This window comes from Rhinopithecus roxellana, chromosome 15, assembly GCF_007565055.1.
Source record: "Rhinopithecus roxellana isolate Shanxi Qingling chromosome 15, ASM756505v1, whole genome shotgun sequence".
Taxonomy (NCBI): Eukaryota; Metazoa; Chordata; class Mammalia; order Primates; family Cercopithecidae; genus Rhinopithecus; species Rhinopithecus roxellana.
Window position 1 is genome coordinate 26,716,278 of NC_044563.1, and position 16,534 is coordinate 26,732,811.

The window sequence follows — 16,534 nt, forward strand, 5'->3', positions numbered from 1 at the left end:
ATGTCACTATCTTCAAGTTCAAAACAAATATGATTTTTTTCGTGGTTCTAATTTTATTTAAAAAAATTTGAAGTACATTCAATAGCACAGATGCGTTTAATTCTTCTGAAAGTCACTGTCAGTGTCAGCATTAGTAAATAACAGGAAAGCTTTCATGTGACTACTTTTATGTGCTTATTTATTGAATGTATGGATTATTTGAAAAGTATGCCACACAAATTTTATATATTTTCTAGTGTGTGTGTATGTGTAGGTATGTATGTATATTTGTGTGTGTGTATATATATATGTGTGTATATATATATTTAGCCTACATATATATATCTAGGCTAAACCTTGGGAAACATGAAAGAGGAGAGATTAGTACATTTAATGAAAAAAGAGGAAAGAAAAATGATATAAATAGATATAACTTTCTCTTTCTCTTTTGTAGCCCTAGGAAAAGATAAGGATTACACAGATGAAGCAGAACATGCTACTTACGACCGATCTCGTCTCATTAATGACTTTGTTATCAAAGATAAATCTGAATTCAAGACAAAATTATCTAAGGTAATAAGAACTAAACTTTATCAATAAGTCATTTTTAGAGCATAATTTTTAAAACCTTTCAATATGCGTCTACATGTTTGGTTTTTGCTGGAGACTACAAGAATATACATGTTAATATGCACCATTAAGAACTCAGAAGTTATATAGAGATTAATTCATATTTATCATATTGATTCATATTTCTCAAATAATGTTTAAAACACTTAATCTGAAATGTAAAATCATTCATTAATAGTCTCTTTAGGGATTTATTTCTTCGTCTTTCTTAGCATGAGTTAATGAGAACATGGATTTTAGTATCACATCAACCAAGATTTAAGTTCCATTTCCACTACCCAGATGTAATAACTTGATAAGACTAATTAAACTCACTGAGAATTGTTTTTTCATCTTGGAATATGCTCCTGGTTGTCTGCTTGACAAGATTATTTGAAGACAAAGTGAGATAACCATGTGTCTGGCACATAGCAAAAGATTGAGAATATCATATTGAAATTATAGTTCACCAATACAAAAATGAGGTAGAGTTCAATTTTAAAAGGTCTTGGTTCCAACAATCCTGCCATTCCTCAAACAAAATGCTTTCATGGACTCTTCAAAACATGGGAGTGTTCCCGTCAGATACCAAAGACAAAATGGAATGCTGCTGCTTTTCATCATTGCAAATGGAACTGATCCATATTTCCCTTTTGATGATTTTCACAACAAATCCTGGCTCAGGATAAGCTCATTTATTTATTTATTTATTTTTTCATTTTTTGTATTGATGAAAAAGGAAATGCCTTTGTAAAAAAGATAGTTGGACATTAAGTGCAGTTTAACACAAGGAATGACTTAGGTTTCAATTTTCACTGCATGGCTAATAATCACAAGAAATACAATTTTCTCTGTGATATTTGATTCTGTATTTCTTGGATTACTTTTGCAAATATCTTTATTAGTCACCCACCAATGTGTTAGTAAATAAATATGGCAGAGACTAAATATTACTATCATAAGTGAGACCAAACTAATACATAGATGCAGGGATAATTGTGCCAAATTTCTTTATTCTTGTTTATTTGGTTGAATTAAATTGGGTCACTATTATGGGCCAATAATTAAGTTATCTTTGCACATAAGGTGTTTATCTTTCCATGGTTACTAAATCTGCCTCCCTGTGTCTGTCTTATCAATACAATGTATGTTTAGAGTCTCTACTATCTGTGAAGCACTGTTCCAAATGAACTGAGAGGAGGAGTTATAAGATAAATTAAGATGTTGTTTCTTAATATGCTTATAGCACTGACTGGAAGACAAACACAATATGCTCAAATAATTAGAAAATGAACTAAGATTAAATAAAGTTTTTATTATCTGCTTTTCTAGAATTACCACATGCCATCAATGATATCCACCATTTTATATCTTCTCAACAGTAGCAATTTCCCAAGTTCCACTTTGACTAGACTTGAACTTTAGAATATCAAAGTTTTAAAAAAGTTGGACCTGCATGCATATTACGATTGTAACATTAACGATAAGAGAAAGGTGTGTGATGATGGTAACAGACCACAATACGTCAATCCAAGATATCCTATTCTAATGCCCTACTGAATCTACCTGATTACATATCCTTCTCCTACTATACTTCCACTCGAACTGTAGAAGAACATCACGAGACCCCGGACTGACTTGTTCTTCTAGCTTCTATTAAAATGTGTCCACTTTTATCAATTTTATAGTTTCGAGTGCAGCACAACTTCCATTTGAGCAATAACCAAAAGTTTTAAATGCCATTTAGGTAGTCTACTTGCAAAGTTTATCTACAAAGTGAAGAGCAAAATTACCTACTTAGACAATTTTCTTTGTGTACATTTGACACAGGAAACTTCAACAAAGCAATAACCTAATTTTTCCTCTTTGGGTGTCTGTATGCCCTGTGGGCTTTATAAATTTGTTGGTCTTTCTCTTATACCCCACCATTAAATTGTGTGTGTGTGTGTGTGTGTGTGTGTGTATGAATGAAAGCATATACATTTTAAGTTAGATCTTATGACACTGAATCTTTATTCACTTGTATCCTACAAAATGGAAACTTCCTGTGGTTCAAATGAACCTATTTAGATAGAATATAGATATATAGATAGATAATTATATGGCTGAAGATGTGTGCCTTATAGCATCATTCACATGTGAAAATTGTAGTTGTGATAATCTGCACTGTGCATACTATGCAATGTAGCTAATATTTATTTCTACAGAAAAGTTACTCATTTGCAAAGGTATCATTTTAGAGATGACAAAGCGAATTTATGAAGCGTCAACAGAAAGGGGGCACAAACTTGAAGGGGAAAAGTAACTCCTAATACAAACTGCATAGTGAGTAATGACAAGTATTAAATTACAGAAAACAAAGCTTTCTAACAAGTTTGCCAATAGCTATACACTAAAATAGGAAATAACCCCAAGTCCTGCAAGGTGATGTCTTATATTGAATTTATGAGGAAGCACTGTTGAGTTGTGAAATGTAAAAACAAAGAAAGAAATACAGAAAAACATCTGTCTAATTTACTAGGAGTTGTGTAAATAGACTCTATATGTGTTTAAACATTTGGTTTATCAATCATTGTGCAAATATTTTCTTTTATTCTTTTTTTTTTTTTTTTTTTTGAGACGGAGTCTCCCTCTGTCGCTTAGGCTGGAGTGCAGTGGCACAATCCCGGCTCACTATAAGCTCTGCATCCTGGGTTCACGCCATTCTCCTGCCTCAGCCTCCCGAGTAGCTGGGACTATAGGTGCCTACCACCACGCCCGGCTACTTTTTTGTATTTTTTTTTTTTTTTTGGTAGAGACGGGGTTTCACCGTGTTAGCCAGGATGGTCTCAATCTCCTGACCTCATGACACACCTGCCTCGGCCTCCCAAAGTGCCGGGATTACAGGGGTGAGCCACCGCACCTGGCCTGTGCAAACATTTTCTGAGTTGAGTTGGGGTAGTGAATTTTAATTTTTGTCAGGTACATATATGCACTGCTTGTAATAATTTTGTATGCTAATATATTTATGAGTAACTAGTTTGCTTCAGAATTAATCTTCAGAACAATGCATTGTATCTTTAGAATATCTTGCTTCAAATCATAAGTTTTTAGCATGTTATTTATAATTTTGATATCTACTATGATGAAGGGACATTGATGAATTAATAAGATATTTTAGTTATTGTGAAATTCCAGTGCACAAAGCTTGGTATGGTACTTTAGGACCAATATCGCAAACGGTAAATAGCTTTTGCTATCAGAGTACTGACTGGGATGCAGTTTAGGAATTCCCACATGCATATCAATTGGGAAACCCATGAGATTCTAGAAATTAGAGGCAGCACTAAACATGGTTTAAATCTGTATTCAGCTAGCCTCAAGCTTTACAATAGAAGTCATATTTAAATATTTCAGAGGCATTGTGGTAGATATAAAATTGGTCATAATCTTTTCTTTCCTATATCCATTCTGTTTTCAATGAGATTTTGCAGCTCTTCCCATCAAGAGACAGAGTCTATTGAACAGGTCTTGGTCCTCCTGTTTGTCAGTAGACTGTTGCAGGAGTGACATTATGCCAGCACAGAGCCTTGAACTCAAAAGATCTTCAACTCCCATTCTTTCTTTTAGGATTCTCCCTTTACCATGTGAGTAAATCAGAGCTAGTCTTGAGGAGGATAAGAGACCACAGGGACCAGAGGCTAATAAGCACAATTGCCCTAAATGAGGCAAATAGAGATAGGAGAGAATCCAGCAGCAAAGGCCTGGAAAATCAGACCTATGAAAAATCTCAACTGAGACCAGAAGAGCTACCCCGCAGAGCCCAGCCTGTGCACAGAATCATGAGCCAAAGGGTTGTTTGTGGATGGTTTGTTTCTCTGCAAGAGATAATGGAAACAACCATAAATGTTAAAGGATAACACATTGGCTAATACCAGTGATTGTGAATATGAAGTTAATTCTTCTTCAATGTCTAGGAAGATTTGCAAAATTGTCCCAGAGTTTGACACAGCATATTCATAGCATGCATTTAATTCTGTGGAGCCCAAGTGCATTTTATTTTTATTTTTTATTATACTTTATGTTCTAGGGTACATGTGCACAACGTGCAGGTTTGTTACATATGTATACATGTGCCATGTTGGTGTGCTGCACCCATTAACTCATCATTTTAAATAGCATAACTGAAATCACATGGTATTTAAGCAACCTATCTACAACTTTCTAAAATTGTTTTTTTAAAAAACTGTTTACAAAAGTGCCTTCCTTGTGAAAATATTAAATCAGGGTAAAATTCCAAGATTATTATTAATCAAAATGTGTTTATAGTTAACAGTCACAAACATACAATGTTTTAAACATGTTTAATTTTTCTGAGTACAGAGTAAGTGTATATATTCATGAGGTATATGGGATATATTGATACAAGCATACAAAATGTAATGATTACACTGGGTTAAATGAGGTATCCATCACCTCAAGCATTTATCCTTTATGTTACAAGCAATCCAATTATACTCTTTAAAATGTACAAGTAAGTTAGTATTGACTATAGTCACCCTATTGTGCTATCAGATACTAGATCTTATTTCTTCTTTCGAAATATTTTTTTGTGCCAATTAATCATCCCCTCTCCCCTTGCCCTACATTTCCCAGCCCCTGGTAATCATCATTCTACTCTCTATCTCTATGTGTTCAACTGTTTTAATTTTCAGCTCTCACAAATAAGTGAGAATATGAAAAGTTTGTCTTTCTGTGCCTGACTGATTTCCCTTAGCATAATGACCTCCAGTTCCATCCACAGTGTTGCAAATGACAGGGTCTCATTCTTTTATGGCTGAATAGTACTCCATTGTGTATATGTTCCATTTTTTAAAAATCCATTCGTTTGTTGATGGACACTTGGGTTGCTTCCAAGTCTTGGCTGTTGTGAATACTGTTGCAATAAATATGGGAGTGCAGATATTTCTTTTATAAAACTTTTCTTTAAGACCAGGTTACTTTTTGTCTTACCTCTTGACAAAAGGCTTTTTCATCCATGTGTAGCTAAGCAATTTAAGGAAGCATTTTGTAATGAAAGGAAAGGAACATTCCCAAAAATCCATAGACGGAAGGACCCGGCCTGACTGCAAGCAAAGTTCTAGAGCAAATGAGGGGGATTGTTTTTAAGATGGTTTGGGTAAATATCACCTTTTCTTGTTTCATGAATATGGAGAACACTGGGAATAACCTATGAAGATAATGAGGTCCTACTGCCAAACTGTATGATCCTCAAAACTAGACTCCCTCTCTCCACCAAGGAGCCACATCCTACATACCAGCTGAGGCCTCTAGATGTGGTCGATTTACAGGGATTATCTATGGTTAATCTAGGTTAGCAGGAATAAGCCTATGGTAAAGAATCCATGGTGTCTGTAGTGGGTGTTAGTGAAGCTCAGCTACATGGCTCTTTTGGTCTCAGCTGGGATATTTCATGGGTCCACCACTGTCACAATGCCCCAATTAACTACAGATATTGCCATTAATGAGTCTGGGAATATTAATCTATTTTTCAGTTACAGTAACTTCAACTTTGAAAGGATATTGGGTGTCAAATCAAACAGGAAGAAGGTTATGGACAAGGAAAATCTGGACATGAATATTTTAACAGTTCATTAAAGTTAGATCAAGGCCATTCACTTTGATTGTGTCAACTGGCATTGGCAGATGGTGCTCATCTTTGTCTCAATGGGTATCAGAAATAATTTTCTCTAGGGCTGGAGACACTGGTCATATGTTGGAGAAGGTGAGAAGGAGATGGCTTTTGTAGTCTTCTACAGCATACCTTTTATGTGGATGTCAGGAACTATTTCATTTGCCTAAATGGCTCTTTGCTTCCAAATTGTGTATAGGACTTAGTATTCTGAACGTGCTATTGTGAGATGGTGATGACAAACTACAAGATGAATGACTAACTTGGCTCTATATGGCTGCTTTAATGGACAAGATTATACATGAAATACTAAGAGAATAAATTTTACTTCTTTTTGGGATATTCAGTTTCTAAAGAAAATATTAATATTTATTTAACTTTAGTACCTGAAGTAACCTTTTATTTATATTATTAAGTGGTATCCTAAATATTTAATTTTCATGTAAAACATGGGTCACACAGAAAATCACCTTGGCTTATTAATCTTTTTGTCCATGTTTTTAAATGTATCTTCTTACCTAACATTAAGAAGTCTCTTTTCGATCAGCCCAGAGGAAGCTGGTCCTGTTTTCAGAGTCTTTGTATTCTCTGAAATACTGAAAAGGCATTATCCTCCCTGCAACTCTAAAAGGAATCTCCCTTCCTTGTGCCATTTAAGTACTTAGTTTGACCCTAGAAACCTTTCTTAGTAAATGGTGAAGACTTGTTCTACATTAGCTGATTGCTAGTGTAAATTTTCCAAAAGATTTAGTGCAAGAGTTTTCAGAGTTGCTTCAGATTTTCTGTAGATTACTTAAACCCGTGTGTGTGCGTGTGTGTGTGTGTGTGCACACGCATGTGAGGGAGTGGTGTATATGTTATGATAAAGGTAGCATTTCACATCAGGAAATAAATGTTAATCATTCAAAAACATGCAAATGTTCTCACAACAACTAGTCAATTATTTGGAAAGAGTTAAAATATTCTTAGATGACATCTCACATCTTATAACAAATGAATTACTGAAGAGCTGAAGAAGTATACTCAAACTGAATATATTGAAAACAAAGCAAAACAAAAATAAACATTTTTTCTAATGACAGAATGGGAAAATTGCTTCTTTAAATGGCCTTTTAAAATCAATGATAAAATTAAGCATGGATAGACTTACTATTTAGATACTAAATATATCAGTGTCAAAATTCTGATAACATTAAGAAGAGACAAGCTTAAGATATGGTGATCAGCTCACATGCTGGAAAATATATACATGCCAGAAGAATGGCTAATATTCTTAATTCACACAGATATCATAATGTAATTTATAAATATAAAAATGAAATAAATCGAAAAGCAATTTAATTTTAACATATATAACGATCAGCTGTACTATTAATTACAGAAATACAAATGTAAGCAATGTTTTTTGAACCAAATTAGAAAATGTTTATATCAGTTTTAGATTTTGTTGTACTTTTAAACTATATGCTATCATTTTTATTCCTTGCTGGTCAATATGTCTGTTGAACCAAATTTTCTGGAAAACAATTTCACAAGGAAGGTTCAGTACCTACAAGTAATTTTGCCTGTTGACCAGTTCTAGGAATTTATGCAGAGAATGCAATTAGAAGTTAGCCAAATTTCTGGGTGTAGCAGCTCATGCCTATAATCCCAGTACTTTGAGAGGCTGAGGAGGGCAGATAAGTAATCTGGAGTGTGAGCCCAGGAGTTTGAGAACAGGCTGAGATACACAGTGAAACCCTGTTTCTACAGAAAAAAATACAGAAATGAGCCAGGTATGGTGGCACGTACCTGTAGTCCCAACTACTCGGGAGGCTGAGGCAGGAGGATCACTTGAGCCTGAGAGGTAGAGGCTACAGTAAGCCATGGTCACACGACTACACTCCAACCTGAGAGAGAGAGAGGGAGACCCTCTCAAAAAAAAAAAAAAAAAAAAAACCAGAAAAAAAAAGGCAAGAAGTTCGCCCAAATAATTCTGTTTAAGAATGTTTCTCACATTGTAATTTGTGGTGGGGGAGGAACACTTCCAGAGTCAAATGTAAATGATAACATTTAAAATAGTAATTCATAATGCCCTCAAACAAGGCAGTACTATGTTGAAAATCTCAAAACTATTTAAGGATAATAGGACATGATCACAGTGTATTATTGTATAATAAAGTGGTTTTAAAAATCAATTTGTGCAGTATAATGCCAATTCTATAAAAATATCTAGCTGGTTTTCATGGGGAAAATACTTAGAATGATATACAAGAGATGTTTATAGTTTTATCACTGGGTCGTAAAATTCAAAGGACGTAATACTTAAGTATTCATAGATTTAAGCCATAATTATAATATCATTACCTTTTTACAATCTCATACAGCTGGTAAATGACTGAGCCAGGATTTAAAATAAGATAGTCTTTTTTTCCAAACAGTTTTTCCATTTTGTTACACTGGCATGACCATAGCAATTCAGGACTTCACCTTTTTTAGCCCAATAACCATAGTAAGTAGCATTTCAGTTTCTTTGCCCTAATATGCACTGATCACTTATGCACCAGAAACTGTGGTAAGCACTTTATATACATTATCTAATTTAAATCTCACAATAATTCAATGACAGTAGGTAGTAATACTCTCATTTTTACCAACAAGAAAATAGGAATTAACAGAAACGTGTCTTGCCCAAGTCTCTACGCCAGGCAGAACCAGAGCCGCATTGTGGCATGTCTCTTTAGCTCTAGACTCGGCGTTTCTGTCTCCAGTTCAATCTCTGAGATATACCCTCAGAGATATTTTCTCTTTCCAAAACCCTGAAACATTACTCTGAAATAAGGCAGCTCTAAATTGTAATAATTGTGTGGGTAACTCACAACCTCCTGTAACTAGATTGACCTGTTTGCAATTTATTCTTGTATCAACAAACTCCTAAGTAAAAATAGTAATGTGTTACAAATATAATATCACTAAACCTCAGCAAGAGTAGTCAAATAATAGAAAGTTTCTATTCCTTGGGATCAAATAATAAGTAGATAAATATTTCCAACTGAATCTATTACAGTATGGGAACTCCCCTTACCAATCAAAATACAAAATAAGCACCACCACCACCACTAAACACAAAATAAAACTCACCACAAAAGCTCCTATAGCTGCCAACAGTTCTGTGCAGCACTGAAGTATGTCTACAGCAGAGGACTACGAAATCATGACATGAAATGATTTACCTGAGAGAATGCAATTAGGTGAGAGATGGATTTGTTGGGGTAGAGGCCTTTAGTTCCCTGAAAGACTATAAGGGGAAAAAATGTGCCTGTTTAGGAAGTCGTATTTCATATGCAATACAAAGAAACAAAAAAGATGTCAAACATGTTTTCTCTTCCCTGACACTAATGTCTCAGTAATGAAACACATAGAGGTTTCTCAAATCACCAATGTATTTGTTTTTCCCATGAGTACTTAAGAATTCATTTTGGGAGATACATCTCCTGAATCTCCCTGGAAGATGTTAGCTCTAAAACGAGAGTTGCAATAACTTCTCTGCAAGAAAGTATACATAGTTTGATGGGATGTAAAAGTAAATTCAGTAAATTAATGTATGGGCATACCAGTTAAATGGTGCAGATAATGGTTCTACTTGACTTTTGAACATTCAATCAATGACGGGCTCAAATCAAACAGTTCTCTAGTTGTTCAGACATGAAAGCAGCCAGGGAAGACAGATCAGAAACCATGTTATTTGAGCATACCGAGAAAATCAAATCTACCTCCTTAATCTGTCACCTCCAAGCCCTCCAGGCTGTGAACACTGAATTGGAAGTTTTAATATTAATAATAATAATGTTTAATGATCATAACAGCTAACATTTATTAGGGATCTTAACAGGATTTTAATAACTTCTACTTTTCTATCATCACAACAACTCTAAAAGGTAAGGTCTATTTTTACCCCCATTTCATAGGTGAAGAAGTGAAGGCTTAGATGGCTATGTAACTTTTCTGTTATCACACAGCTGGTAAGGAGGAGGCAGGAAATATACACAGGGTACCACACTGTCAAGCACTGTGCTACACTGCACATAATGGAGGTGCATGCAACGGACTATAGAAGCCACGAGAAAAGTGAATTGGGTAGTTAGCGATCATGTTCACATTACTGGAAAATTATGTTTATTAGAGATCATGAATATTGTGCTTTTTTTCAATGTTTTATACTTAAGATAATATAATAAAATTGAGGCTCCTGTGCTTAGTTATATCCTGATAAATTTTAAAACACTTGTCTCTAGCTTGCAGCTTATAGCCCTTCATCTCCCTCTGTCATCTTTCTCCATATATTTTGGCACATAGCCTTCTTAACCTCACCAAAGAGTCAATTGAAATATGAATATTTTGAGGAATTATCACTGTAGAGAAGAAAATACCTACAGAATAAAGCACTGTTATGTTTACTGAATAATTTCTGACACTTCTGTTTTAAAAAACTAATTATTATTGTTTTGTTGTGGTGGTTGACTTCTTGCGTGATGCAAACCAGGATTCCAGATGAGGGTTTCAGTCATGGAAACCCATTTGATTTCATTAATCCCTTCCTACCATAGACAATTTAAACCTAAGTATTAGAGTAATATACCATTTGTTCTTTAACTATTTCTAACATTGTGTGAAGTTATGTTTTTCTATTTCTTGAGCCTGCTGGAAAATCAATTTTAAAGCATGCTTATTAACTCAAGACCATATATATTAAGTGGTTACTTCTTAGGTTCAGTGTCTTGTCAGTCCCAATTACAAGCTGCCCTACAGAGGCTTTTTTAACAGAAATAAATGTAACCCTGTGTTGCATTTCTTATGTGGATATTAACTAAATGGGGACAAAAGCATTCAATTTGATTTGCTTATTTACTTTTAGGTGACAGTTAATTCCTGTGCTCTGAGATTACAATCATACCATTATGTGCGGCTCAGAGACAATATAATGCAACCTGAAGTTTAACACATGCAGGATTTTTGAGAAACCACAAAGCTTTCAATTGTACCTTTCTCCAGTGAACAAGAAAATGAGGCAATTTCCTTTAAAAGCAGAAAAAGAGGGCCGGGCGCGGTGGCTCAAGCCTGTAATCCCAGCACTTTGGGAGGCCGAGACGGGCGGATCACGAGGTCAGGAGATCGAGCCCATCCTGGCTAACACGGTGAAACCCCGTCTCTACTAAAAAATACAAAAACTAGCTGGGCGAGGTGGCAGGCGCCTGTAGTCCCAGCTACTCGGGAGGCTGAGGCAGGAGAATGGCGTAAACCCGGGAGGCGGAGCTTGCAGTGAGCTGAGATCCGGCCACTGCACTCCAGCCTGGGCGACAGAACGAGACTCCGTCTCAAAAAAAAAAAAAAAGCAGAAAAAGAATTATAGGAATTCCTGGTGAACTCTACTCCAGTATCAAAAAAATGTTACCTAGATCACCATTAAAAAAGTTAGTTGTATTTTCCATACCACTATTATCAAACTGAAACACACCTCCCATCTTTCATGTTAATCTGCCCAGCCATTCAAATGGCACATACAATAGATTATTAATAATTGACAGTAAAATCATAAAAATGTCGCTGACATTATATTACTAAATGTCACTTAGGTGACTCATGCATAGACATTAACCAATGACACATGAAGGCAGCCCCCTATTCCACCCGATAACCAACTCCTAAAAAGCAATTAATAAAAAAAAAACAGATATTCTTATAAAGAGATGAGTTATCTTTAAAAAAATGATTATTCAAACTAAGACATTTGAAGAGTAGGCTAAAAACCCTCCAGTCAAATGCTTTGTGTAGCACTCAGTATGTAATATTCTAGCTAATGGAAAAAGCAGGCTGTGAAAGGGAGAACTTTCAGTTGTCACACTGAAGAGTGCTTTAAAGAAGATTGTCATTTGAGACTCTGTTGTCAGCAATGAGGGATTCCAAATGCAGCTGAACTCAGAATTCTGACTGTGGTATGTTTAAAAGTGCATCAATCTAGGAGTTCTATACTATTTTTATATTTTCTTAAACATATGTAGAGAAACCAATTGAGAGAAATTAGTATTGATTTCAGAATTGGAAATGAATGTATCTGTTATTTCAAAATACTAGATATATATTTCAGAGTTAAAAAAGTATGATCTAAATGTGTTATTTTTAAAATGTCTGTGTTTATCTTGCATGTAAACCAAATATCACCTCTCTGAAGTTTTGTCTTTTTAAATGTATTTATTGATTTCATTGAAATAGTTATTCACAGCATCTACTCTAAAATGGTTTTTATTCAAAAACATAAAACATATTTACCTTTAAAATATTTTCAATTTTTCTTAATTTTATACAAGATTTTTAACTGATTTTCATCAAAATAGAAAGTCTGAGGAAAACATCTGAATTTAAAGGAGCATATCTCAAAGCGTCAAATGTTAAAATAAATAAATCACATCAGGTACGAAATTCACTGTGATGTAAAATGTTTTCAACCTGCTGTCTTTATTTTCTCACAGTTTTAAAGGTAATAAGAAACTTAATTTTGACTCAGTTCATATTTTGATTTTTTTAAAATGTCAGATGCTTCCATCTGGAGAATTTCCATTTTTACATCTATGTTAAAGATAAGATCATATAGCATAGATAATCACTGATATGGAAATAAGTGTTCTTTTCTTTACAAAAAATAAGTACTTAAATGATTTCTTATATAATATTAAAAATATAAAAATCAGTGATGAGAAAAGGTCTGTTCAAATGTACTCTCTGCAAATTACTTCCACTAAGGGAATATTTTAAAGTTCACATATATATAATATTTTAAAAATGTTTATTGTATTGACAACCCAATAGAAAACCATAGTCCATGCTTCATCACAGACTATTCCTTTGAGAAAAACTTGGATTTGTCTTCATTAGATAAACTAGAGAACCTATGATTTAAGTAAGAAATAAAAGTAAAAATTGGTGGAAAGAGACTAATATAAGATAATCTAAGAAACAGCACTTAGTATAATACCACTACATAATGGCAATTCAATCAATATTTTCTTTCCTTCTTAGTTTTTTTTTTTTATTTTTTAAGTTTTGTATTTACATTTGCTTCATGATTTTTATTCTTCCCGTGGATACATGTCTTATCATATGGTATTCAGCATCACACTTTATCCAGTTAACCAAGGTCAGATAGCTCAAGTGTTTTGGATCCAATCTGAGTCCAATTTGAGTAAAATTAATCTAGCTTTTTTTGTAACTATTATACTACATTGCTCAGTGAACCAGATTTCATAAGACACTTCAAAGGAAACTATTACTTCCCCCTTAATAACATGATTAATAACAAAATTAATCACAGAGAAATAGTGTCTGATAAATTATCTGGACCAATTCATTGTTTGAACCATTTTCAGAGAAATGCAAAATGCATTTTTCCATATTTTTACCTAATTTTAGCTAAATTAATACATACTCAGCTATTAGTATAAAAGTAGCTTCATATTTGAAAATTTTTCAAAAGTATGTGCTGCATAATTATACTTAATATTCATAAGAAATATGTATGTCTCACTATCATAAAAGCAAATTTATAAGCAGAATTATCACTAATTGTTAAATTAAAAAATAAAATTATTCTTGGACTTTTTTTTCAGCAAAATGAGAGATTAAATTCAGTGATATTTAAGGTTCAAATCTCACATTCTAAGGAATTCTGGCTACATCTTCTTTAAACAAAATATGTGTGTTCCCTTCCTAAACAGATACCTTACAGCAGTGGTTGCACAAAAAAAAATAACTGGACTCCACCCCCCAGAGCTTCTGATAACAGTAGCTCCAGTTGAGGCCTGAGAATTTGCATTTTTAAGTTTCCAGGTGATTCTGATGCTATTGGTGCAGATAGCATATTTGAGAACCATTGTCTTAATTCTCCCCTTAATATCTTCAGTGTACTCTATTTTGAGAATTCACCATGTGCCAGACTCTATACTAATCTGGGTATGCATTATTGAATAAAACAGGCAAAATCCCTAAGTGTGCAAAGCTTGTAGTCTACTGGAGGAATAAGAAAATAGGCCTACATATAATTATCTATTTAAAGTTGTCATAAGTGGGTGCAGGGTAGAAGAAGGGGAGTTACTTGAGTGATCAGGAAAGCAGCTTATTAAGAGCAAGAAAGGAGAGATGAGAAGTCAACAGAGGGAAAAGTGGAAGAACGTGGCATTCAAGGCAGAAGAGTGACCTATGTGAGGGCCCTGGCATGCAGAGTATCCAGGTGTGTTTGAGAAGCGATGTGCTTATGTGGCAGAAACACCGAAACTGAGCACAAGGATGGCCAAGAGGAGAGGTGAGAGAGAGGTGAGCAGACACAATGCTACAGGGGCCTGTGATGAGGAGTTTGAATTTGATTCTAAGTTTAAAGGTTTTTGGGCAGATCTCTGTTTTTGTAAGATTACTCTGCCCCTTTGGGTGGGGAAACAATGTAGGAGGTGGGGGCGACACTAGAGTAATGCAACTCAGTAAAGGCGAAGGTGGCTGGCCAAGACTGGTTAAAGGTAAGGTGAATACATCAGACAGTTTCCCACATCAGAATGGGGAAACCACTTAGATATCTAACTACAAAGGTGGAAATTAGAGAAATCACATTGGAATTGATTACTTAATGACAGGGACACAAGTCAAGAAAGTAAAAAAAGCAGGCTAGAAAGCTAAGTTATAAGTGTGTGTGTGTATGTGTGTGTGTGTGTGTATGAGAGAGAGAGAGAGACTTTTAATACTACTGGGGATATAGGTGATTTTTAAATTGTGTTTTGTTTCCAGCAATAAAAAATACATATTCTAACATTTCCAAATTCAAATACTGCATTGAGTAAAACTGGCTTTACTCAGTCACAAGTTGAATTATCATTTGATTCATTTGCATATTTGTGTGTGTGTGCACAGATGCGTGCATGCCAGGTACCATACAAGAAACAGTGGATATGAAATGAATATGACATGCTTCCCATTGTCAAAAAGTTTGCAGTTTACTGGGGACAGTAAAAATAGGAGCTTCAGAAGAATGGTCCTCAAATTTTAGAATGCATAAGAATTATGCTTTATATCATTTGACAGGACTTCCAGATACCAGTGACTCCTATAATACTCCAACAGGTGTTGAACATACTCATCCTTTTCCATACCCAGATATATTTGTATATGGAGTTTCCTCGACCTGGGAAGGCTGACCACCCTTCTCCATTCATGTTTTTAGGATTTAAATCACATATCACTTCTGAATGAAGGTTTTTGCTCTTTCTCAAGACAATTACTTCATCTTTGCCCTCATAGCACTTGCACTTCCGCCCCCTCATAGCACAAATCACACAAATTGCAATTATATGTCCTCCTATCTGTCTCCTTAACTAAATTACTCTCTTTTCATGGAGGGGGACAATGGATTATTTTTTTCTCTGTAATTACCTCTGCACTGTGCATAGAGGCTGACTCATAATAGGAACTCAGGATAAACTTGTCAAGTAAGTGAACTACTGAAAGAGAATATTCGGGAAACATTGGAATACGTGGAATAGAGTTATTAGTGTGGCCTTCAAGAGTAAAAGCACAATTCATGGAAGGGAAGAAAATCAATCTTGTCTTTAAAAATGGGCAAAACTTTTTGAGTAATTTTACTTATAAGGATTTGTAGTAATAAAACAACTGAGAGATTAACAGAGATATATGAACAGGGATACTCACTGCATCATTATGAATCACAGCAAAGAATAATTTGGCAAAACAAGCCAAAATATCATTCAGCTGGAGGTAAATAACGGTAGAATCATAAAACTGAATATTGTTTAGGTATTTGAAAGTGCAGTGAAACAAGGCCAATCTGCACCACTAATTCTCAAGTGTGCCATCACACAACAAGAATAAATAGCGGAATATAAAATTGTATTTCCCGCCCCAGGGAAACACTATATTAAGAGTAACGAGATCTGGTTCTGGGATTCCCTGGCCCAGCAGATCCATTCTCTATGCTCTGCAGACCACCAAGCCTCAGAATCTCTTTTCTGAGAAGTCAGAAAATGTTGGGAGAGCCCCAGTACCCCATACCCTTGATCACAAGTCTATTCTTCGCATTAAAACAAGATGAAAACAACCAATCACTCAAACCTAGAATAGCCTTTGTTTTCTGGCCCACATTAGGTAAAAGAGATAAGAGACTTTACATATTGATGTATTTAGAGATATATGGTGGATTTTTCCTGTTTTATGCAAGTATCACTTTCTTTGTTGGCCCTCTTT

The 16,534-nt window shown here is 34.8% G+C and overlaps 1 protein-coding gene across 3 annotated transcripts in view; it reads left to right on the forward strand.

The window, feature by feature from the left end:
- ANO3 (anoctamin 3) overlaps positions 1-16,534 on the forward strand; it is a 474,780-nt gene that overhangs the window by 261,963 nt on the left and 196,283 nt on the right. For 2 of the 3 annotated variants that reach the window (XM_010389365.2, XM_010389364.2), the window contains one exon: positions 434-552. In XM_010389365.2, the coding sequence (XP_010387667.2) occupies positions 434-552 (119 nt within the window). Of the gene's footprint in view, positions 1-433; positions 553-12,002; positions 12,232-16,534 lie in introns of those variants that run through there. The other variant, XM_010389366.2, reaches the window with a different exon arrangement.